At 38.7% G+C, this 24,342-nt stretch overlaps 1 protein-coding gene across 1 annotated transcript; it reads left to right on the forward strand.

The window, feature by feature from the left end:
* The first annotated feature begins 26 nt into the window (after window positions 1-26).
* On the forward strand, window positions 27-24,289 carry impact (impact RWD domain protein). The gene is made up of 11 exons (XM_004557167.4): window positions 27-204; window positions 2,976-3,104; window positions 3,187-3,239; window positions 3,366-3,428; window positions 3,592-3,677; window positions 9,824-9,949; window positions 10,034-10,128; window positions 11,865-11,938; window positions 13,727-13,817; window positions 19,804-19,938; window positions 23,634-24,289. The coding sequence occupies exons 1-11, from the start codon at window positions 157-159 to the stop codon at window positions 23,691-23,693; spliced, it is 960 nt and encodes a 319-aa protein (XP_004557224.1). The 5' UTR covers window positions 27-156; the 3' UTR covers window positions 23,694-24,289.
* The last annotated feature ends 53 nt before the right edge of the window (window positions 24,290-24,342 follow it).

Below are 24,342 nucleotides of genomic sequence, written 5' to 3' on the forward strand. Positions count from 1 at the left end.
AATACGCATAGACGAGTCAAACTGCTTTGACCAGGAAGTAGTTTCTCAGAGCTGGGCGTCAACACATAACTCATGTACGTGTGTCTTATGAGTTTTGTGGTTTACTGAATAATCAACACATTTAATATAGGTGACACTTAGTCATGAGAAGAATAAATGGCGGATATCATAACTCCGGGGGATGATGAGGATCTTCAGACTCAAGTAAGCACAAAGTACTTCCTTTTTTAATCCTCAGAAAAAGTTAGGCAATCCTGTCAGTTTGTGCGAAATGTCTTGTTTGTTGTAATATTTTCAACTGGCCTGGTGAGAGCACGTAAGAAAATGCGGTAGATGTAGAGCTGACAGGTTGAACAAGCCCTGCTGCGTTATTTAAGATAAAAATGAATATACATGAGCAGCACATAAAAAACTTGAATAAACATACATACACAGACACACACATATACTGAAGGTTGTTCCCAAGGTGTCTGGATTCATTAACACTTTTGGAAGTGATGTTTGAAGCGCAGCAGGTGCAGCAGGGTGCACAGAGGCCACACATCAACGCAAAGTGTCAAAACAGCAGAAAAAAAGGGAAAAAAGTGAACACCATCGCAGGCATACATAATTTAATTTTTGTTGCTATACAGTTGTGTACCCACTGTCTTTATATTCAGGGAAAGTAAACATTGGCATCTAAGTTGGGAATCATAAAGAAAATAATGACATATACTGTCTTGAGATCACTAACTGTAATCTCACAATGTGTGTGTGTGTGTGTGTGTTGTCATTCAGTTTACAGCTCAGATTTGTCCCATTGCTTTTCTTCACATATTCTAAGGGGACATATTGATACTTGTCTTATTTCATTAGGTACACCTATTTAATGACTACTTAACGCAAATATTTAATCAGCCAATCACATGGCAGAAATTCATTTTAATTAGGTATTTAGACATGGTCAAGATGACTTGCTAAAGTTCAACCTGAGCATCAAAATGGGGAAAAAAGGTGATTTGAGTGACTTTGAATGTGGCAAGGTTGTTGGTGCCAGATGGTCTGCTCTGAGCAGTTCAGTAACTGCTGATCTGCTGGGATTTTCTCACACAACCACTGCTAGGGTTTACAGAAGATGGTCTAAAAATGAGAAAATATCCTGTTCTCTCTGTGTGAACGTCCCTTGTGATGCCAGAGGTCAGAGGTGAATGGCCAAGCTGCTTACAGCTGATAGGAATGTAACTCAAATAACCGCTCATTAAAACCGAGTAATGCAGAAGAACATCTCTAAATGTGCAACACACCAACCCTGCAACATTCGGCTGGTGGGGTCAGAATAAAAGCCTGGATCCCTCCTGCCATATATCACAGTTCAGGGTGGTGGTGGTATAATGGTGTAAGTGAGATTTACTAGGCACACTTTGGGCCCCTTAGTGCCAATTGAGCATCATTTAAATGTTATAACCCCTTTATGACCACAGTGTACCCATCTTCTAACAGCTGCTTTCAGCAGGATAACGCACCATTTCACAAATCATCTCAAACTGGTTTCTTGAACCTCACAACGTCACAAAATCAAATAGCCTTCAGAGTCACCACATCTCATCCAATAGTATCCACATGCTTTATGATGTGCTAGAACAGGAGAGTTGGTTGGATGTGCAGGTGGAACTGTGTGATGCTGTCATGTCAATACACACTAAAATCTCTGAAGAATATTTCCAGCACCTTGTTTAAATCTATTTCCCAAAGACTTAACACAGTTATGAAAGCAAAGGGCTTGAAACTAGCAAGGTGTAACTAATAAAATGGCTGCTGAGTGTAGATACTGTTACAATAACAGCTGCTCATATTAAGAAAGGCCAATAAGTTTTAATTATTGAGATCAATCTAAGTACAAGTAATCCCAGTGAGACAATGGCCTTCTTAAAACAGCTCTAAGGACTCAGTTTACAGCCGGGCTGGCCAATTCAATTTCCCAAGTGTACACAATTAGGGCCTAATTGTAATATTTACTCTTACCAGTAGCATTTACAAAGAGATAAAAATTAACATTGAAGTGAATTGAGTTCAACTTTTTTGCAACAGCCCAATTTCCCATGTTGCCCCTTGGAAAAATTAACTGCTCACCCTTGGTTTAGTCTTGTCTATGTATGATCAAGAATTCTCCTGCTATTATCATCTCAGACATACAGCTCTGCACCTCTGATGTTCAAGTCTTCTTTGCCTGTCAAAAAGAAACTGACGTACGCAGAGTGGCATGAGAGCTGCAACAGCTAATTTATGGCCGAGGCCAAGCTGAGGAGCTGCTCCAGGTCCCAAGGTTATTCCAAAGTTAGTCCAGAAGAGTGTAAAAACAAAAACATTAATTTGAATATTCTTATTAAATACACTTCATCTTTGCCCCTTTCACTTGGTAAGTTCCACCACAGTGATTAATGAACTCTCTGTATGTCCTCATTCACGACATCCTTGAACCTTCTCTGAGGTCTTTCTCTTTTTTCCTGCCTGGCAGCTCCATCTGCAGCATCCTTTGTCCAGTATATGCACTATCCCTCCTCTGCACATGTCGAAAACCACCTCAGCCTTTCCTCTCTTAGTTTGGCTCCAAACTGTTTGACCTGAGGTGCTCATGTACTCATTTCTAATTTTGGCATCTTCAGCTAGCATCTCTGACACAGCCTCCTGTCTTTTTGTCAGTACCAAGACCACACTCATCTCCACCCACTCCACCCTGCCTGCACTCTGTGCTTCACCTCTCTTGTGCACTATCTGTTGCTTTGGAAGGTTGACCCCAGGTATTTAAACACTTTACTGCCTCTACTCAAGGGGTAATTAATGCTTTTTTGAAGTACCTCTGTGAATCAAATTAAATGTCAGTTACACACGGATTAAATAAAGTGAGTGAAGCTTTCTGTGCATCCATGGTCCAAACAATCACCACCGAGTCTGATATGATTAATCTAATTGCTTTGTTGTTCTTTGTTCTCTCTTAGATTGAAGAGGTTGAGGCTTTGTCTTCTATCTATGGTGATGAATGGTGTGTGATTGATGAAGCATCCAGGATATTTTGCATTAAAATATCCGCCGACTTGGAGGAGCCAAAACTGACGGCGTGTTTGCAGGTGCAGAAAATTGCATATTAGTGTCCATTATGCATTTTTGTTTGTAATGCTGTTCTGATTTTTTTCCCCCTTTATTGATCAGATAATTCTCCCACCTGATTATCCAAGCGCAGCTCCGCCCATATACCAGATCAAGTAAGTCTGATTTGCCTTTCAAATTTAATATGGAAGAGCTCTGATGATTTGAAAGAACAGCATCGCACTCAACGGCCCACTCCTACTCCTACTCAATAACCCCGTGTTTGTTCTCGGCTGTTGTAGTGCAGTGTGGTTGCGAGGCCCTGAGAGGGCCAAATTGGCAAACAGCCTGGAAGACATCTATGTGTGAGTGCCTTTCATAATTTTTGACTTCATGAAGAGATACCGTATAGGGATATTAGCCACATCAAAAGCTTTCATTGTCATTGTTTTCCATGATTTAATATCACTGTAGTTTACATGCCTCTTATTTCACCCACCCTCACATAAAAATATTTCATTTTTATAGGGAGCACGCGGGGGAGAGCATCCTCTACCTGTGGGTAGAAAAAGTTAGAGATTTCCTCGTTGAGAAGTCCCAGAACTCAGAAACAGGTGAGGTGTGAAAAAAGGAAATTCCCACTTGAGGTCCCACTTTATGGCCATTTTTAATGACTCGGAATAAGACCTGACAGACCACCTCAGTCTTGACCTCTCCAGAAGTGCTTCGTTGAATTCATAGAGTTGTAACTGTAGACATTTTAGTCTCAAACTCTCAAAATAATTATATTTACACCCTGGTACAAAAATTAGTTGTTGAAGTTGTTAAAGTTGAATTCTATTCTATTCTATTCTATTCTATTCTATTCAAAAAGTAAATCATTTCCACCTTGATAGTGAATGCACTTTGGTTAGTTTTTATATAATTCATCCATGGGAACTATGTTAAGTTATGCAGAATTAAGGGTGTGGCCACTTTAGGTTACAGGGGTTTCTTCACGTTCTTGTCTGGTTTTACTAAAAGATGCTAAGGAGTCAGCTGTTCAGTTTATAGTGTCTTTCTGTGAGTATGTGTTGTTTTGGTTTCGTTTGTATCCCTTAGCTGTAAAACACTGGGGTATTGTCAGAGGGCCCGGTGGCGCCAGTGTCCGGCAGCCTCGCCTCTGTCAGTGCGCCCCAGGGTGGCTGTGGCTACAATGTAGCTTGCCATCACCAGTGTGTGAATGTGTGCGTGAATGGGTGGATGACTGGATATGTAAAGCGCTTTGGGGTCCTTAGGGACTAGTAAGGCGCTATATAAATGCAGGCCATTTACCATTTACCATTTACCATTTATTGTTGTCACCCTGCTGGGTGAGCGGGTGACGGCGACACCCAAGTTTGAGAATGCTTTAGCTTCAGCTAATAACTCACCAGTTAACATATCATTAAACTGTGTTCACATATGTTAGAAAAAAACAAACAAGCAAAATACAACAAAGTAAAATAACCACTAAGGCCTCAGTCACACAAGCCTCTTGACCTGCTGGCAACTACAGAGAGCAATGTGCATTCTCTAACTGGTTGGCAAGTTATTGCTGGAAATGAGAGGGTGCTGCCCCAGAAGCCTCCTTGTCATTGCTTTGGTTGACAGGGGCCAATATTTGGTTGACAGGGGTCACCTGCCAGTCTGTAGGACGGTGTAATTAGGGCCTTACCCACCGGTGGCATTACAGCGGCTATGTCAATCTTTTATTTACAGTCTGTGTGTATGCACTGTCTCCTGTAAACTTGCACGTGATTCCTGAATACATATTAAAGGACTGAGGCTTAACAGTCTCTATATACAAACTGATGAAGTTAAAGGTGTAAAAACGACACTCCATGTGCTGGATTATAGAGTTAAATGACCCTCCTGGGCTGCTTCACCCAAACAAGCTGTATCATTTATTGCTTTTTTACAGCATATGGGTTTTGTAGGTTATTTTTGGTGAGACATGTCGGATAAATTGACTTTGAAATATCACATTTTAAGCTTAAATTTCTTATTTTATACTTGCATGTATCTATCCTTGACAGAACTGTACTCCTTTTTTTTCTTGGCTTTTTTGTGTTATCTCATTGACTAGTTGTCTACATAGTGTAGTGGTTTACACATTCACAGGAAAAGTCATGTCAGGAAGGGTACAAACTGCCAAATCAAACATGTGGAGCCACCACATGAATAAGTGAAAGTAGCTGAAAGTAGCTCACTGTGTTATTAATCTGTCAAGTGGTGGCTGCGACTGATAAATTAGAACAGAATAGAATAGAATAGATCTTTATTGTCATTGTTCACAAAACAATGAAAAACCACTCAGCGGCTCTAAAGCTCTTTCACAACAAAAGACAAACAGCCTGCAGTATAAACATAAAATAAATAGAAATAAAGATAAACACAGTGAGGTAGCACATACAGAATAACACTGCACGGTGCAAGAGATACGAGTAAGATGCTTAAAACTAAATTTCCAGATATTAGAGGACAGTCTATTCTTACTGAATAAGAAAGAGTTTTTTTAAGGTGCTGATTTTGGTCCTGATTGATCTGAATCTCTTCCCATAGAGCAGAGGGAAGAACAGGTGAAGTCTGGTTTGGGTGTGGTACATTATAAAACAAAAGGCTTTTCTTTGGAGTCAACCAGTGTCACAGAGGGAGGGTAGAGTGGCACCGATAACACATTCTGCCACCCTCACCACCTGTCGCAAAGCCTTTCTGTTCTCTTCTATGCAGCTGACGAACCACACTGTGCAACAGTAGGTCAGGTGAGCGTGCTTTAACTTCCCCAAGAAGTAAAACCTCTGTTGGGCCTTCCCCACCTGATGGGAGATGTCTGTGGTCCCGGTGAGGTTGGCCGAGATGCAAACATAAAGGAACTTAAAGCTTGCTAACCTCTCTATTTCTTCTTTGTGTGGTAAAGGGCAGAGTGATCAGTGTGTTTCAGAAGTCCACTTTGATTTCCCTGCTATTTTTTCTTGTGTTTAAGTCCAGATTATTGGGATAATATCAGTGTGTGAGATGCCTGACCTCCTCCCTGCAGGCTTTTTCATCACAGTCATATATCAGATGGTGGTATCATCATCAAATTTTATGTGTCAATGGGAGAGCAGTCAGGAGTGAACAGCGAGTAGAAGAGGGGGCTGAGAACCCACCCCTGTGATGTGCCAGTGTTCAGGATAAGAGTATCATCCATCCTGACATTCTGGGTGCTCAGGGTGTCCAGTGAACACATGCACTACTAACAGCCTAAGCTTAGGTTTGTGAACTAGTTTGTGATGGATAACTATATTTACAGCCGAGTTGAAACCCACAAACTGTGTAAGAGCTGTGTGGAGAGCTGTGATGACTGCATCCTATGTTTATCATTTTTCTTGATATGCAAACTGGCGTGAGTCGAGGTCAGCAGGGATGGCTGCCTTAATGCGAACAAGGATGAGTCTCTCAAAGCATTTATTTATAGTGGGGTTAGAGCAAGTGGGTGACAGTCAATGAGGCAGTTCATTTGACCTTTTCTTTGGACAAACTTTTTGGCAGTGGGTTTAGAAAAATGTCAGTTTCAGTCTTTCCAAGGACTTGTTTACACGATAATCCACACATTGGACGGGATCTAGACCACTGATTACCAGCAGGTCAGTTAATGGATGAACCCACTTACCCACTTGATGCTTCTTCTTTTTTGTTAGAACACTCCTCCGTTCCTAAGACAACTGTAGTGCGGTCTAAAGCTGTGATAAGATGAGGCCTGTAGGGGCATTAAAAACTCCTCAAGACTCTGAGTGACTGCGCTGAATTGAGATCGATATCAGTGTAATACCTTTGGTTACCCCGGCAGAGTCTTTTGAAGTGTAAAAAGACATAAAGGTACTCAAATTAAAGATTCTCTACAAGTGTCACACCGAATCAGATTTTCAGAAGGGGGCTTTCTTGTCTGTCTCAATTATCTAGCGCTGAGCAGCATCTATTATTGAGGCAGACGGTCTCTTTTGAGCAACAAGCTTGAAAAATATTAACTGTCCTCCCCATTGTTGCGTGTCATAATTCCCCTTTCTGCAATTCATGTGGTAATAAGTATAACTGGTCACAGCACTTCAGCTCAGGAGCGGGATTGACAGCTCATTCATTCAAAAGACAGGGACATTGTGTGCAAGAGGAAGAGGGGGATGATGAGTCTGAAGATGTACACTTCACAGAAAAGGAAATGAAAAGTGGGTAAACATGAGAAAAGACATGAAAAGTACAGACAGAATATTGTTTCTGATGATGAAGTTTGGATTCATTAGATCGCACAGGAGGAAAAAAGGTAGAAAAACAGAATTTATTCATCTAAATATAGAACATTTTAATGATTTGTAATTTTGTGTGTGTGCTTCTGTCCTGTTTGTGCTGTGTGCAGGCATAGAATAAATATTGTGAACCTTTATTAGCGTAAAACATGCTAGATCCATGAGCAGCTCAACTTTGCCATTTCTTCTCTTTATTCTGGTCCTCTAAGATTTGTTAGCTTTTATTTCCCTGAAAAATATACTTCTACTACACACACAAACACACATATTAAAGTCTTTATTTGCCTTTTTATCAAATCCTATTAGGAAAAGACACACACACACACACACACACACACACACACACACACACACACACACACACACACACACACAAGCAACGATGGATTAATTCTACTAAAAAGTATTGTGTATGCCAAGCCTGCTGCAGCAAATCCTCTGTGCCACAGACCCCTGTTGTTGACAAGGTTGTTTTTTTAGTTCCCTTTAAAGGTACGTGCTTTTTATGACAATTTTGCATTTGCATATTTTCTCCAAGGCAATGAATTGTAGCTGATATACTCTTACAAATACTAGAGTGAGTCACACTATCGCACTTGGTGACATGTTCCACTGTCTGTTTTAAGTAGTTCATGCGTACAGAATACTCAAGAACACCTAAACAAAATGTGCTAATCCACAGCTGAATATAGTGCCCAGCAAACACACAGAGTTCTGTCATTTTTTTGAGTTAAAAATAACTTCTAAGATAAATACTAGTGGATGGAAAAAAACAAAGTAGAGAAGTTCAGACTTATTTGGCATTGCTGAGTTTAGCATCAGCTGAGTGGTAAAAGAAAATGAACAAGAGCAGCTACTTTACTACCACTAACCTCTTTAAATGGATAACTGCAGGAAGATGTAGGTCATTATATCAATAACTGAAGGAACATTTTCAAGTCAAATTTTGAAATTAATTTAAATGTATAATTATAAGCTTGTAATGTTTTTAGTCTTAAGGCTATTTAGGCTTAGAAATAATTAATTGTGATGATTTGTAGCATAGACATATGTATTTTAATGCTTTAAGTAATTAGTTCAGTTTATTATCATTCAACAATCTATATTTATCTCCATGTGCAGCTTACAATTAATTATCATAGAGTGATAACGGGTCTAACTACATAAATATCTGCCTAATGGTTTTTATTTTGTCAGTTCTGTGTGCTGAAGAATAAAGAACCTATAAGAGACATCGTTACCTGACTACTAATGCTTGAAAGTCCTTGGACTGCAGCTTTTTTACATGTAGGTGCTCTCACGCTAATGGAAAATTCACAGTGTGTGAAAAACACACATGTGCTCAGAGAATTCAGCTGCACTTACACTAGATGACATGGTCGTGCATTTGAGAATGACCTGAGTCTGAAGCATAGACTGTATACAAAAGAAAGGCATGGCCACTGTACCTTGGGACGACAGCTTTGGCCACCGACACCTTGGTGTTTGAAATTCAGATGCAACGGGCAAATGAATCTATGAAAAACTGACCAAGAGGGCTTTATTGTGCTGCCTGACTTCTTCTTTTTGCAATTAGAGGTGATGCGTCATACAGCTCATTTATAATAAATACAAGTTTCAAGCACTTGTACATTTGTACATGTTTCAGGCCTAAAAGCTACATGCTTCTTATAGATACATCTTATGGTTTATTAATCAGATTGGTGTGGAAGAACAGAAACATCTTCCCTGGTATTTTTAACAAGAGCATGCCCTTTTCCAAAGGCTTTCCAATTGATTTTGCTTAACAACCCATCTGGCTCGCCATGGTTATTATTAATGCATCGCTGGTTTGATATTTTCATGGGATTTACAAAAATATAGACAGGTAACAAAGCTTATTCTCTAAAATCCCAACTTTTGTTGGAGGATACTTAAATATTAATGCTGGCAGACTTTTCAAAGAGCAGATTTTATTAACTGCTATGGAACATTTATTTATGATTGTGTTGAAAGACCGCGTATAAGACATGATCTATATGTATATAGATTATCAGCTGATGAAGGCCGTCCTCACACATGGCACACCTTTGTTTCCATAACAACAGGGTTCTAATGTCAGCACCTTTAGATCGGCTTTTGGTGTTTGATCTCTCGACATTGGCTTGTTTATTAGATGTTGTCAGATGTGTTGTAATTAATTTGCAGTCACATCCTTCCTGTTTTATCGATGGCACTTTACTTAGTCACGTTTACAGTATTCTGGTTGAAGCTTATATTAGCATTATCATGCATTCACATGCCAATGTTAAGGTTATGTAATGGTAATTTGGGGATGATTTGCTCAGTAGGTGTCATTTCAGTGCCAGGCACCCTGAGACTACAGACAGCTCGTTGAAGACCTTTACAGGCATCAGGGACATAAAAAAATCAACTTTCTTATTAACATGACATAACATTTCTTATATTACCTCCTTCAGTGGAAGAACCAGAAAAAGTGAACATGACGGCTGAGAAGGATGTTGATGATGATGAAGACATTCCAGATCTCAGCAGTCTCAGACTGAATACAGAAAATGTGCACCTCTTCCTGGAACAGGCAAATGGTAAAAGCACATTTTAGTCTACGATGGCATCATTTCTGACAAAATCAGTCTCTGTCTTATTACGGATAATATTTTATCTTGTAGATGAGGAGCTGCCTCCAATTAAACATGGAAATCCGATCACAGACCGACGCAGTACCTTCCAGCCCCATTTGGCGCCTGTGGTGACTCCCAGACAGGTACAGCATGGAAATGAGCATAATAAAAAATGATATGCATAAAAAGATGGAGCTCCAACAGTGTACAGTTTGAATTTTGTGCCTCGTTTTTTTCATGAATGATGAATCCTCTCTGCAATCAACAATTCATATAAAATTCAACAGAAATACTTGATGAGTGGAAGATAATTTATATCTGAAACATCATCTGGTTCCTTCCTGCATGCTAATCTCACTCTCTGAGTCTCTGGTAACATACCAGCTTATCTTAAAAGCTTCCACCTGCTGTGAATTGCAATTTGTATAAAAATATTTACGCAGACAGCTGTCCTCTTTAGAGGACATAAACCAAATAGACGAAGAGCTGGACATCATTTCCATAATTTTATATACTGATCTGGAAGTGACTGATTTCATTTATAGATATAAAGAAAAACAAATTGGGCACGTAATTAGTTTTTTTCAACTTCAGTATAGCCTATTTTTTTGTTCTTCTAAATTGGTCAGTACTAAATGGCATAAGATAAAAGGGCTTTCATTGTCATTGCATTCAGGAGTGAGACTCCCGGTTGGTGCATATGAGAAAATATGATATTAAAAAACATTAAGGACTCCATAAAACCACTTGCACACAATATAAAGTGCTAGAGCCAATGAAGTCCCAGAGTCAACAGAGTTCCCAGTCTGCAGTAACTATTGCACAAATCTAATCTGAACTTATTTACTGTTTCTGTATACTGTGATTATCTGCAGTTGTGTCCTCTAGGGTCATTTGACCTGTATAAATATATATATATGAATATATCAGTAATCAACCCACAGTATCCATAATGAAGTCACCCGTTGGTGAACCTGTTGTGCTGCTTTCACTCTTTGCATTTTGGTGTTATGGAAATGGATGTGACCAGTGACGGTGGATTTGACTGGGTAACTGAGGGACACTGTACACTCATATGGTGGCAGCCTGTAACTTTCAAGGTAGCCCTTCCTTAAAACACACCCTGCTTTATCTGAAATTTTTAGACTAATGCGGACCATGATGTCTGAAATGTTGTATTTAAGAAGATTTGAGACTAGTGATTAACTCATTACGACAGCATTTACAGAGGTCATCGATTAAATGTGTTATTTAAGCAATGACCCCCCTTTGCCCCCTTCTGGTCATTAAAGGGAGTGCAGGTTTAAGGCATGATGCCATCATCTTTCAGAGCTGAAAGCTACGTCTGTCTGTTACATACAGTGTGTTAACTGTTTTAGAGTAACTTTTGAAGTGTTGCTGTAGCCTTTGCCAGCACAGAAGCCAACTGGCTAAATTTGGTAACTAACTCGAAGGTGACACGACGGTGACAGCACTACAAAAATGGAACAGGCAGGGGAGGCATGAATTTAAAACCAATTTTTGTCACACTGTAGTCAAGCCTCAGTTTTATTTTGAGCCTTTCAGTGTCTGTTTAATTAATACATGAGGTGATTTAGCTTCATAAACAGTTGAGTAATGCTGCTTTGTGCATTAGTCAGCAGTGTTAGACAGCATGTTGACTTGACAAGTTGTCATCTGCACAAATACAGCATCATTTTTAGTCTGACCTTCTTTTGGACATCACTGCTGTTTTAGTATGCCTTCAATCAGGATTTTAGCATGAAAGCAGGTTGCCGCTAACACAGTGCTGAAAAGGAGATGCCTTGCTTCAGCAGTAAAGTCAGTGTAAATGCATCTGAGAGTGACATTTCATTACTCCCCACATTATTTGTTACAGGTTAAAATGGTCCTGGAGAAGCTGTACGAAAACAAGAAGATTGCCAGTGCCACTCATAATATTTATGCATACAGGTTAGTAATGTCACATATTGCTTATACAGTTGCTAAAAAAAATGTATAAACCCTTTGTAATGCTTGGATTTCTACACTGATTATTCAAAATGTGTGGTTTGCTCTTCATCTAAGTTGTAATTATAGACAAACACATTCACACTGAAGTAGTAACAGACAAGCAGTTACTGTTTGAGTGTGGGTTGGAAAAATAATGAACCACTGTGCTAAAGACTGCAAAGTCTCAAGTGTTCCAGTAGATCAGATAAGATTGGGAGTGTGATTTGTAGACTTGTCCTTCTCTAAATGTAAAGAATGATGATGTGATGTAAACCGTGCCTTAAACATGAATTTCTCTGAACCTTAGAAGTGACATTATAGAGAAAGCATTTCTAATGCCCTGTGAGTTTTATATTCCACAGTATGAAAAACTGCTGCTTTTCTTAGCAGTTGATCACAGCAGGAGCACAATATGGAATCCTATAAGAGGTGTAAAAGAAAGCAATTGTAACAGTAAAGCATCTTCAGAGATCTGTGCAAGAAAAATAGTGAATAAGAATTTTCTAAATAGAGGAAGACCACAAAAATGTTGGGAAATTCAGCAACAAGCTTATGATGAGCTTATGATGAGACAGACAAATAGAACGAAATCAAAAAAACTAAATGAAATGACTTTGTGAACTTAGAAAAGCCTTAGTTTAAATATTTGTTAGCTGGGTAGCAAAATTTTACTACAACTTGCCTGATTAATGATCGATGAATGTGTTCATTAAGACTGAGATATCTACATGACTGTGAGCCAGCTGCTTTCAAATCCTTCTGTGTGTTTATTGTAATATCTTCACTGATTCTCCTCACACATAGCATCCGTACGATAATACTACAGTAAAATTAAACATTTTCAAACAATAAAAACTAAAGTGAAACAGGAAAATCTATTCTGGAAACCAGCTGAAACTAATCTGAACTAAAATATCACGACGGAGTACCACAGTGTGGACCTGCTTTGCTATTTCAGGGCCTGCACGTCTTGCAATCACTGAATTTAAAATTGTATCAACCAAATTTTTCTCTGAGAATTGAATGGCAGCTTATGAAAGGTTGGCTGATTCAAAAAGGCAATTACCCAAACAGCTTCAATGGGAAAAGAATAAAATTCAAGCTTTTGGATGGCAAGTGAGGGTCCAACTTAAAAGAGACATCCCAGGTGTGGGTATAGAAATGTGAAATGAATCAGTTGTGATTAAAAGGACACTACAGGAAACATCTAATAAAGGGGGTTCAATCTAATAAATTAAATTAATATACATTATTTAGTTTAATATATAATGGATCTAATATAAATAAAGTATATATGTCTGTATGTGTTTACGCCCACAGTGGAGAAGAGCATGAGATAAGTAAAGATTCAAGGCTGATCTGTCTTCCCCAAAGGGCTCATTGCTGCAATTAAAGGTCAAAAAAGCACCAGAGAAAATGACGGCTTCTGACAGTACTGTGCATAATGTGAAAAGATGTGTGTATGTGTGTGTGGCCTTTCTCAGTGTGTGTTTGTGTTTTCTCAGGCATTGCCTGTGTGTGAGATGTGTGGTGTTTTTTTTTTTTTAAAGTGTCGTCTAATGAGGTCGATGTTGCGTCGTTGGTGCACTGCCTGGGTGGTCATTACTCACGGGGAGGATATTGTGACATTTAGACCACTGACAAAAATGTTCCGGTGAAGAGGCTTTAAGTGTCACAGTGTCACACTAACCACAACGTCTTAATGCTCTCCCGCCTAAAACCAAGCTGTTGTGATTCTGTCTGTTGTAGGATTTACTGCGAGGACAAGCACAGCTTCCTGCAGGACTGTGAAGATGACGGCGAGACAGCCGCGGGGGGGAGATTGCTCCATTTACTGCAGGTTATCATTTAATTAAAAAAAAATGCTGGCTTTGGTCCAACAGATAACTCTTTCAGCTTCATACCAAAACTGCATGTTATGTTTGTTAAAAAGGTAAAAAATCCCCAAAGAACTAGTCAGTTAGCCAAAGCCGAATGCACAAAAGCGTCCGCCCAGTAACTGCAGCCACATTGTTAAATCTGCTGGCTGCCTTGAGCTTTCCTTTGGCTTTTGCATTGCTTAATTGGAGTCTGTGCTGCCCTGTTTATTTTCACAGTATGCATAATTTAGTTTATTTCTAAAGGACACTGACAGTTGTGTCCGATCTACATAGCCTTGCATATAGCTGAAGCTAATACCCAGCACCAGTCCCTTGATGGATGAAATTACGTGCTACCATTTACAGTTTAATATGGAAACTGCTGTGATTTTGCAATTAAGATTGTTATCAGTAAGGCACACTCCCACAATATCAACCTAAATGTTTTTCACGTAATGCACGCACTTGTAGACATATAGTATGGTAGTGGTGATAACCACCACTTATTAATATCATATTTTGCAGCATAAATTGGAAACTTGACACTTTTTTCGTGTTTACTGGCATTCAAAATAAGTTACTCTTAATGAGGGTAGCTGTTGTGACAGTTTTGACAGTTTATGTCACACCACCAAAGCAGATTAGGCCTTTTTGTTGAAAATAATAACATGTCACAGCGGGAAAGGCATAAGTGCGAATAATATGAATAAAAAACACGGCCGAATTACATTTGGCTTCTCCAGTTCCAAGGTCCTGGTATTGTAACCTATATCCTCTGTATCAGTAAACAATGGGGGCATTTTTGGGTGAGGTGTTCTGAAACTAAAGACAGATTTGATGTCATTAAGTGGTTTGAGGGTATTTTAATGTATTTTATGATTTATTTATATAGTGCCAAAACATAATCTTAATTTTCACGACACACCTTATATTGTAAGGTAGACAATGCTACAACCTTGCTAGGAGAAGCTGACTGATCCAGCGATCCAGTACGAGTGGCACTTTAAATTGGTGTGGAGAAAAAGAATACTCCCTTTTAACAGGCAGAGATCTCTGGCAGAAGGTGGGTAAGGCATCTGCAGTGACCAGTTGGGTGGTGAGAGAAAGAGAAGAGAACAAAGAGAAGCACAGAGAGACCGTGATCAACAAACAGAAAAAAAACCACACATCAGAAAGATTAGTTAATGACATGCAGTAGAGCCATCAACAGTGAATGCATGTGTAAACGAGTTGGTCAGTGCATTATGGTAGATTCCTTAGCAGACTGGGAACATCGCAGGATATTTGACTTTAACCTAAACTGTGAAATTAGCCTAATAAATGAAGGTTCTACATCTATTTCTGCTTCTCATAACAGCAAGTAAGCCGGCACTCCTGAAAGCAGAGAGCTTTATTTTCATATTATAAGGCATTTTGAGGTATAATGGAGGTTAGCATCATAAACAGTACTGTTTGTACTTTGTCAGAGAGCTTTTAGGACATACTGACATATATATTATAGCCGTGAATCCTCAAAGTAACAATTTTCAGCATCATTCTGAAACAGGATGCTCCTAATTTTAATGATAATGTTTTTTTAATGCCTTTCAGCTTAATGGACAATAAGGATTATAGAAATGTCACAGCTTATTGAGCATGCTAGTCTCTCTTGTTGGTATAAAAATGTTTATACACTGAATGCTAGGCCTTATTTTAAATTCTGTTGCAGTTTCTTATAGCACACCTGCCATTTTTTATTGAAGTGACTTCATTTATACTTTTAATAGCACTTTTTCTAACACCTTTTCAGTCCTACCACTCAATCAATCAATCAATCAATCTTTATTTATAAAGCACTTTTCATACAAAAAACAATGTAGCACAAAGTGCTTTACATAGTTAAAAACAGCCCACCCCACCCTCCAACTCACTCCCCACACTCTCATTAACATAAATGATGTGAATACACACATATCCCCCCCCCCCCCCCCCCCCACACACACACACACACACACACACACACACACACACACACACGAGCACACTTAAAGAGTAAAAATTGGGCTGGGCCAAGTGAGGAAACACTATAACAGGGAGCCGTCTGCACCGGGAGCCGGTCACAGACCGCAGCCTCCAGGCTGGGCACACAGCAGGAGGGAGGCCAAGGAGCCCCCCAGCCAGGCTGAGAGGACCCCCAGAGACCCAGCAGCCACAGTCGATCACAGCCCCGGTGCAGAGAGCGCCCTCTGAGGAAACACTGGAGATATGACACAATAGGATATATACAGGGTAAAATGATAAAATAAATAAGAACAGGATACAATATAAATATAAATATAAATAGAGTAAGAAGATTAAAAAATGAATAAGAATAAAATCAATAAATATTAGGTAAAGTCTAAATTAATAATAGAATAACAGGATAGAATAAATAAGCATAAAATAAATAAACGCTAAGTAAAAGCTAAATTAAAAAGGTGCCTTATACTGTGAGTGTTTAATATAAGTATAATCTGTACTCCTATCACATACACACACAAACAGTAATGTGTCAAGGGCATTGGCATTCAGGACACTGAAATTCAGAATGGAGGAGCCCAGGATCGAACCACTGACCTTCCAGTTATGGCCTTAAACCACAGCCAACTGTATAGGGAGGAAGAAGTATTAATTCAGTTTTGTGAAAAGTAACCCTTCTAATAGATTAAGTAAGTAATCGACTGACGGTGTCACATAAAGCTTTAAGAATATGTATTCAAAACTCCAGTGAAAATCAATTCAGGACGTTTATAAAATTCAGACTAATGTCCATAACAGAGCGTCAAAACTGCGTCTCTTTTAAATTAGACAGGCTATCTAATGAATTTCTTTGAGCCTGTCAGGGTTGATTTTGAGACACTGAGATGATGTGATGTGGAAATACTGAAGCTGCCGGTCTCTAAGGCAGAGCCGAACATCGATTCAGAGAAGTGTACTTGCTGAGAAAAACAGAAATGAGATTGTTTTGTGTGGGGATGTGGCTGCAGTAGTATAAACCACGCTTCTAATGTTTAAATGGTGTTTAGGTTTCCTCCACTGGGAGCTATGGTCCCACTATAATAATTTCACACAGTCATTAATCCTTTTATTTCAAATATCAAAGAAGCCCTTGTCACTGGGTTTTACTGTCAGATGGCCCTATGATTCACACACACACACCCACATCACACTAAAATGTGTTATTGTCCACACAGTTTTTGTTTCCCTGTAACGTTGAATGAAAGCCAGTAAAAGGTTTGTGACCAAACAAAAAGTTTCCTATAACACAAAGCTCAGCAGTGACTTGTAGTAGTTGTGTCATTACTCATTACTCCTAGGTGCTGCGTCATGTCAGAGCTTTTCCAGATGAAATCCATGACTCGTGTCAAAGTTCATTTTCATTCATAGGATGACAGCAGTCGCCGCTGCCAGTGTGGCCCTGTTAGAGAGATAAATCACTGTGAAATGGTGCATTGGATTATCGGTGTGGATATGTCAGAAACTGAGATCTGCTACACTGAATTCAGATGAATCAAGCGCTCATATGTTCGCTTTAAAAACTTGCTCAGCCAGTCTTTGCTTTAAATTATCTTTTAAATGCTGAAAGAATTCAAAGAAAGTCTAATTTACCTGCATCTGTGTTATTATATGTTCTATATTTGCTATCAAGGAAGCGCATTAAGCTTTATTTCTTCTATTCTAAAGCTTTCTTGACACCAACAGAGTGTAGCTATAATCAATATAATAATCTATATATTTATATTGAAAATAAGCAAGAGAATAATGTGAGTGATACAGGAGTGCTTCATAGTGACAGATCCAATTTTACAAGGGAGGAAAGAAGTGCTATGTGGCTCTGGAGGCTGATCTGATGCAAAGTGATGTATGAATGGAGGTGAATGAGACTTGCTGTGCAAAGTGCTTTGTGTGCTCACGTAGTAGAAAAGCACTAGGTAAGAACCAATCCAGTAACTATAATGCTAGATATTACGAGGTGCAAGTAAAAGCTAAGCTGCAGAGGAAATATTTTTTAGAGTGGAAAAAAAGATCATTCTTCAGTTAGGGAAAATGGTTCTGAGTTAGAGCCTTGGCCGAGCGCAGGGGCAGCTTTAAAGCTCCTCTTCGGTTTCTTTCATCCAAACAACGCTAGGCTAATTTTGCTGTCACTGTGTCCTTGACCAACGACTGGCTCACATCAGAGGTCAGTCTCCAGGCGCTGCATGGAAGCCACCCACTGCTTCTAATATTCCTAATAGTAAATGGGGAGAATGATAAAGGAAAATCAGTGCTTTTAATCCTAAAACCAGATTGATTCAAGCTATCAGCCTTTTATAGATTTCTTTTCTAACTCGCGGGCATGAGAGCAGATTTAAGAAATCAGGTAAATTCCTGTAACTGTCTGACCTGTAACTGGATCTGCTGTCCTCCATCTTTCTGAGCAACACAGTGATTAATCTCCTACTCGCAACACTCTCAGCATAGTGAGCAATTTACATGAAGAGCTTTTCCCAAATCTATTTTCCTCTAATCTCATTCCTCTTCATAAGGCTTTCTTCCCATTTCCTCATTTAAATGTGTGCACGCTCGCAGTGAATGTGGAAGTGTGTGGCGATGAATAAAAGTGGGATCTTATTGATAGAGCTGGCAGTCAGATGTGGATGAGTCCCTTCAAATGACAGATTGCTTTTTGTGGCAGTGCAAAGTAAAGTTCTCCACTTCATTTTAAGACCACAGTCTGGTGTTTTGGAAAATATGCCTTTTGCCATTTACTGGGAATTTCATTAATCTCAATTTAATCTTTGTGCGCTCAAACTTAAGAGTTGCAGAACTTGAAGAGGAACATGGGGAAACAGTCTCAATTAAAAAGAAAAACAATCTTAAGGCTTTTCCTGTTTTATATATTTACACATTTGTTATATTGCACACATCCGGTTCAAAAGTCATCACATTAAGACATAGCCATATATCAATACATGACACACATCTTATTTGCAAATAAACTTTAGAGATATGAGAGTGCATCTTTGACGTTTCTGGCTGCTCCTGTAAAGCTGCTGTAGCATTTTTTTTTCTTTTTCCATCTGGAGGTATCAAGATGACAAACTGTAAACAAACTGTAAACATAAAACTGTTATTAGACTGGTAGAGAGAGAACAATTAAATATTACTTACTGAATAAGGCTAATATTCACTCTTTTTTATGGGGTTTTAGTTTATGGCAAATCCCGAGGGGAACAATGCACTCGTTGGCTGCCAAGTACTTCACACATTTGCCAAATTCATGTCTGCAGTTTGGTACTGGTTCAAGGCAGGTAGCGCTGCAAAAAGCTACCTGCTGCAGCTGGACTTGACAGTTTTTGACAGGAAAATCAAAGCAATCATGTAAAAGGTGCCAAAATGCTTTTTATAGTTGAACGTTCCAGCACAGCAGGGTGATAATTATCCATATGTTCATTGCAGGGTGCAATGCCATTCATGTAGATGTAGACAGTTGATTTATTGTACTTTTTCTGAATGGTCTTTTAAACGTTTCTGTTGTTATGGTATTTTATTGCTTAGAAAACTGTCTTATTTCAGTTTTTTGAGATGATATTTAGTTTTATTGTAGTTTTTATTTCATTTGTGTTTAAGTAGAATATTTCAATTATGTGATTTAATGAATTAATTGAACATCAAGCCCTTCTGTTTCTGTCCTAATGTAAGTTAACTGTGTCCTTAAACCACATATTGAACACACGAAATTGAACGTAAAATAAATCTCTGTCTAACTCTAAGAAATTACACCACAAATACATCCATTTTAGATTTATAGGTTATTGGCTTTAGACTGGAAGCTTAGTCAGATGCATTTCATGAAGATTCATCTGTTTATTATAAATCAAATATAGTGTAAAATATATCTGATGCAGTTTGAAAACAGCTATCAAAGCTTTCAGCCAGCTCATTTTACACGTTTATTTCTCACAACAGATCCTGGACGTGCGTAATGTCATGGTGGTCGTGTCTAGGTGGTTCGGGGGCATTTTGTTAGGTCCCGATCGCTTCAAACACATCAACAACTGTGCTCGTAACATCCTGGTGGAGGAGGGATACACTGCCTCTACGGTGAGACACACTCTGAGCCTTTTACACATTGCTCTGTCATCTTCTGCTGACACATCATCAGTCAAATTTGACTTTGCTGCCAGTTTTCTGATGCAGGAGACCACCTGGTTTCTTGTAGTTTAATTGACTTACCACCCAGTGTTCCTCCAATTATCTGGAAACAAAGAGATTGACTGCAGGCGAGGTTTTGCCTTTCTGGCATCCAAAGCAGAGTCAGAATGCTGGGGTTGTACTGTTACACAGTATAGTTACAGTGAGACGTCAGTTTATTACAAAGTGTCTGGTTGCAACATGTTCTGGAGATCAAACACGCTTTCACCGGCCTGAAGTTAGGTCCAGTCTGCTTTGAAGTCGCCTTTGTGTTCTCCAAAGTTATTCCATTGATACATGATTGACCTTTGAGTGGCTGCAACAGATAGATTAAAGGTACTGCAAACCTACATTTTTAAAAGTTTGTCCTTCTTCCAAACCCCATCAACTCACTGTAAAACTCAGCACTTTATTTTATTCCAACTTATTAGAATTTGCTGCCTGTGGAAGGAGAACTTAACACCTCTGCAGAATCACTCCATTTCATGAAGTCTACTAAAACTTTGCATAAGAATTTAAGATGATTAGATTGGATTGAAAACAAACACTTTATTTTTAGAACATGTGAAGTATGACTCAAAACTATTTTTTATGACATTCAAATAACTTAAGTCATTCAAATCTAACAAAAATCTAGAACAAGGGTCCTCCCACAGGCCAGTGCCAGAATTCATGAAAACTATACCACTTTGTACTGTATTTCATTCGACCATTTCTATAGTAAGACACAGGAGTGGAGCATTGGGGAAATTTGTCCATACATACTAAGCTTTTTTTAATATTTCCAGATTTGGCTGGTGTGACGAAATGTAAGTCATCTTACTTACAGTTAAAAAAACAATTTTAACGGACAATTGCAAATATAATTAAAATTAACACTTGCACTTTGAGACATGAAAGTAATGTCATACCATACATTTTTTTAACACTAGTAATACACTGCTGCTTTCAAACTGTGCCCTCTGAAACTTAAGCACCAGGTCATTATAATGATCTATGTTCAGGTTGTACTGTGCTGCTAAACAGATACATTAAATCCAATAATGTATCTATTAGGCAGCACCAACTTGACACTCAGTTACCAAAGCTTTGAGGAGCCCTCATCTATATAAGGGAGGGACATGAATGCATTTAAGGAGGTTTCATCCTTGTTTTTAAAATTGGCTCTGTTTAAATTGAATTTAAAAAAAATATATCAGCTTGAGTTTAACATTGTAGCCTCCTCAATATCTCGTACTGAGGTGTAATTTGTGATTACCTCATGAGCTCATATATGACATTCTTATTTTTCACTGTGCCTGAGTATTATTCAATCAGAATCAGAATACTTTATTAATCCCGAAGGAAATTATAGGTTGCAGCAGGCAGCATGCTAATGGCGCATGCGCACTTACAAAGAAACCTTCTGACCAAACTTTACACAAACATCACATTAGGAAGACATGTCAGAGAGGTAGGCTGATAGGAAAAAACAACAAAAATACATAACATGAGGTGAGAGGAGGAGAAAAAAAAAACTCCACTCAGACTGAGCACCTAATGGGAGAACAGTTTGAGAACAGAAAAAATACCCCAGCACAAAAAGCACATGATTGTCAATAGACCATAGAAACACAAGATAGGCAACAGGGGTGGGTAAAGGTAAGCGAGAGCTGGTGTAGACAGTGCATCCGGTCCTCCAGCATGTCTGCGCTGGTCCAGTCAACCCGCCATCTGCCCCGGGAGGGAACAAGTATTGAGCCTCCTTTATGTTTTGAAGCCAGACTTTTCTGTAAGTAAATAGTTTTAAGGCTTTCCTGAGGTTTTTGAAAGTTTTCTTTTGAGTTTGACCATTTGTTTTTAGTTTCACCTACCTATGATTTGTTCAAACATAAAAGAGACACCAGTTTAAAGAGTGTTTATATATAACAGAAAATTTTAAATGATATCTTTAGGTGGTTTGTTGCTAGCAGCCTGTCACAAAACCACATATTTTTCCAGTTTCTTTAACTGAATCTATAAAAACAAATGCCATATTTAACAAAGACAGTGATTCCCAAAGAGCTGTTAGCCTGATAATTCTTTGGGAATCATTTGGCATGGTGTGCTGTGTGTCCTCAGAAAATTGAAGAAAACCGGAGGATAAAAGTGGCAGGCCTAAAAAAAGATTTTTATTTTCTTTTATTTTTTTTAAATCAGATGAGCAGTAGCTGAAAGCCATTACGAAATAGGAAGAAATCCAGCAAAGGCTTGACACAGGGCCTGAGAGATGCTTTGCTGAGGTCTCATCATCGACAGGGTGGCTGACAAGAAATTATTCTTAGGAAAAAGGAAGAAAAAGCTGAGATTCACCAAATTATAGAAGAACTCGACTGAACGTCAGTGGCAACAAATTTTGTACATGTTTAAATCACTGTACCCATTTTGCATTTTCCTAGCAAAATGTAAAGAAATGAGGGCCGATTTTTGCACAGCACTATATTTCACTAAATATGGAGAAATTTCACAAATGTCCCCTTGGCGGTAGGATGGATTGTTTAAGTCAGATTCATCTCAAAGACATGATGAATTTAAAAAAAATGTCACATTAACCTCAGAGTAGCCGGTTATTTTCTGTGCCGTGTGTACACCGGACACCGGAAAGCAATAAAGAGAGAAAACGAGGAGGTCTTCTCAGCTACAGCCTCATAACGTCCCTTAAACTGATAACTGTTAAGAATTTCATGAGTCAAGCTTTAATGATGGGTTGATGTGTATGTAAAAAATACATTTAAAAAACAGGACCCGAACCCTTGAGGCACACTTATTTAATTTCGTCTATGAAGATATGTTGGTGGAAATCTGGAACTTTTTATTCTTTGAGGAGGAAACAGTCAGTCCCTGAAATCAGTGTCCCAGGGCTCCTTCTTAACAGTGTACAGCCTTTACAAAAGTCAGCATACTTACCCAACAACCAATGAGACAATATCGAATGGGAGAAAATCATTTTTGGTAAGGTGAGTGAGATCAGTTTTGCAAAAGCTAAATCCAAAATTGCATAAAGTCTCTGAATACCTGGATAGGATTTGATTTATGAGAAAAAGAGACTACAGTTTAGAGGGGGAAAAAGAGCTGAATCAGTCTCACACCTGAGGAGGAACAGGTCACTGCCAGTTACTTTGCAGTATATGAGTCACTTATTAAAATGGTATCAAAGCAATTTCCTGCTGTATAAAGCTCTACGCCAATATGAAAAACAAACTCAGACAAAATTGATGCATCAAGACAGACTCAGTGAACATTTGTTCACCCTGTACTATGTAACAGAGGTTCCAGAGTTCTCTACAAGTTGGCAGTCTGGATTGCCAGACTAATAATTAGCAGAGGATGTTTCCTAAAAGTACTTAGGATGGCAATGTTTTGTTTGATGCAATTACAGGAATACATTAAAACAGCATGGTGCATGTCAATCAGTACATTGCAATTTGCACATTTGCAAACACAGCGGGAGTTTTAGGCAAAAGAGTTTATCATGAGCTGTAAAGAAGCACTCAGATATTAAGCACGGAAAAAGCTCTGGCACCATTAAATAGAGTGCTAATGTAACACAATCATTCTTTCTCTAATCCTCCCCTCTTGGTTCACAGGATGAGGCCAACAAATCAGGACTAAAGACCAAAAGGCCAAAAGGCAAGAAGACAAAGTGAATTTCAGAAGAAAAATGAAGAACTTTTTTCAAGCACACGTTCAGTATTTGATGTCGAATTCAACGAAAAGCTCGTTTTTAGAAAGAGATGTGAGATGTGTCTTAGAAGACAAATGGTTTCTAGCAATTTAGTTTTCATTCAAGGTCATAAAATATCATCTGGGATTTCAAAATGACGTCTCAGATGACTGCTTTAACTCTGGAATGTATATTTTTATATTTAGTTTAAGAAGCCTCGAAATAAAATGTGTACAGTTCACATTTCATTAAAACAAATTATGGGGATTTGTGTAATGATCATGACTTTGAATGTACCCCACATGTGAAGATTGTTGATCCACGTCTGAAGAATACGCCAGTATTTTTAAATCCTCGAATTACTAATTTTTTTTCTTTTCTGCATGCACTCCCAGTATTTTTAAAATTGTAATGCTCCATCATGATGGAGATACAGTAACGAGGTTGTCCCTGCAAGCCTTAATTCATTTCCCTGTTGAATCTGCATCTCAATAGCGATCTTTCACAAATCATTTCATCGTTTCCAAGAAATGCGATCATACATCACTGCTTAATAAAATGGAGTTTACTGAGTTGCAACACAGTCCACATCCATTTTCTCCAGTGCATTTGGCACACACTTCTAGCCTGTT

Source organism: Maylandia zebra, linkage group LG23 (assembly GCF_041146795.1).
Source record: "Maylandia zebra isolate NMK-2024a linkage group LG23, Mzebra_GT3a, whole genome shotgun sequence".
Taxonomy (NCBI): Eukaryota; Metazoa; Chordata; class Actinopteri; order Cichliformes; family Cichlidae; genus Maylandia; species Maylandia zebra.

Excerpts from the sequence above, each read along its gene's own strand:
- impact (XM_004557167.4), top strand. The coding sequence starts at position 157 with ATGGCGGATATCATAACTCCGGGGGATGATGAGGATCTTCAGACTCAA. Across the intron at positions 205-2,975 it reads ATGAGGATCTTCAGACTCAA|ATTGAAGAGGTTGAGGCTTT; the intron begins GTAAGCACAAAG and ends GTTCTCTCTTAG. Across the intron at positions 3,678-9,823 it reads GTCCCAGAACTCAGAAACAG|TGGAAGAACCAGAAAAAGTG; the intron begins GTGAGGTGTGAA and ends TACCTCCTTCAG.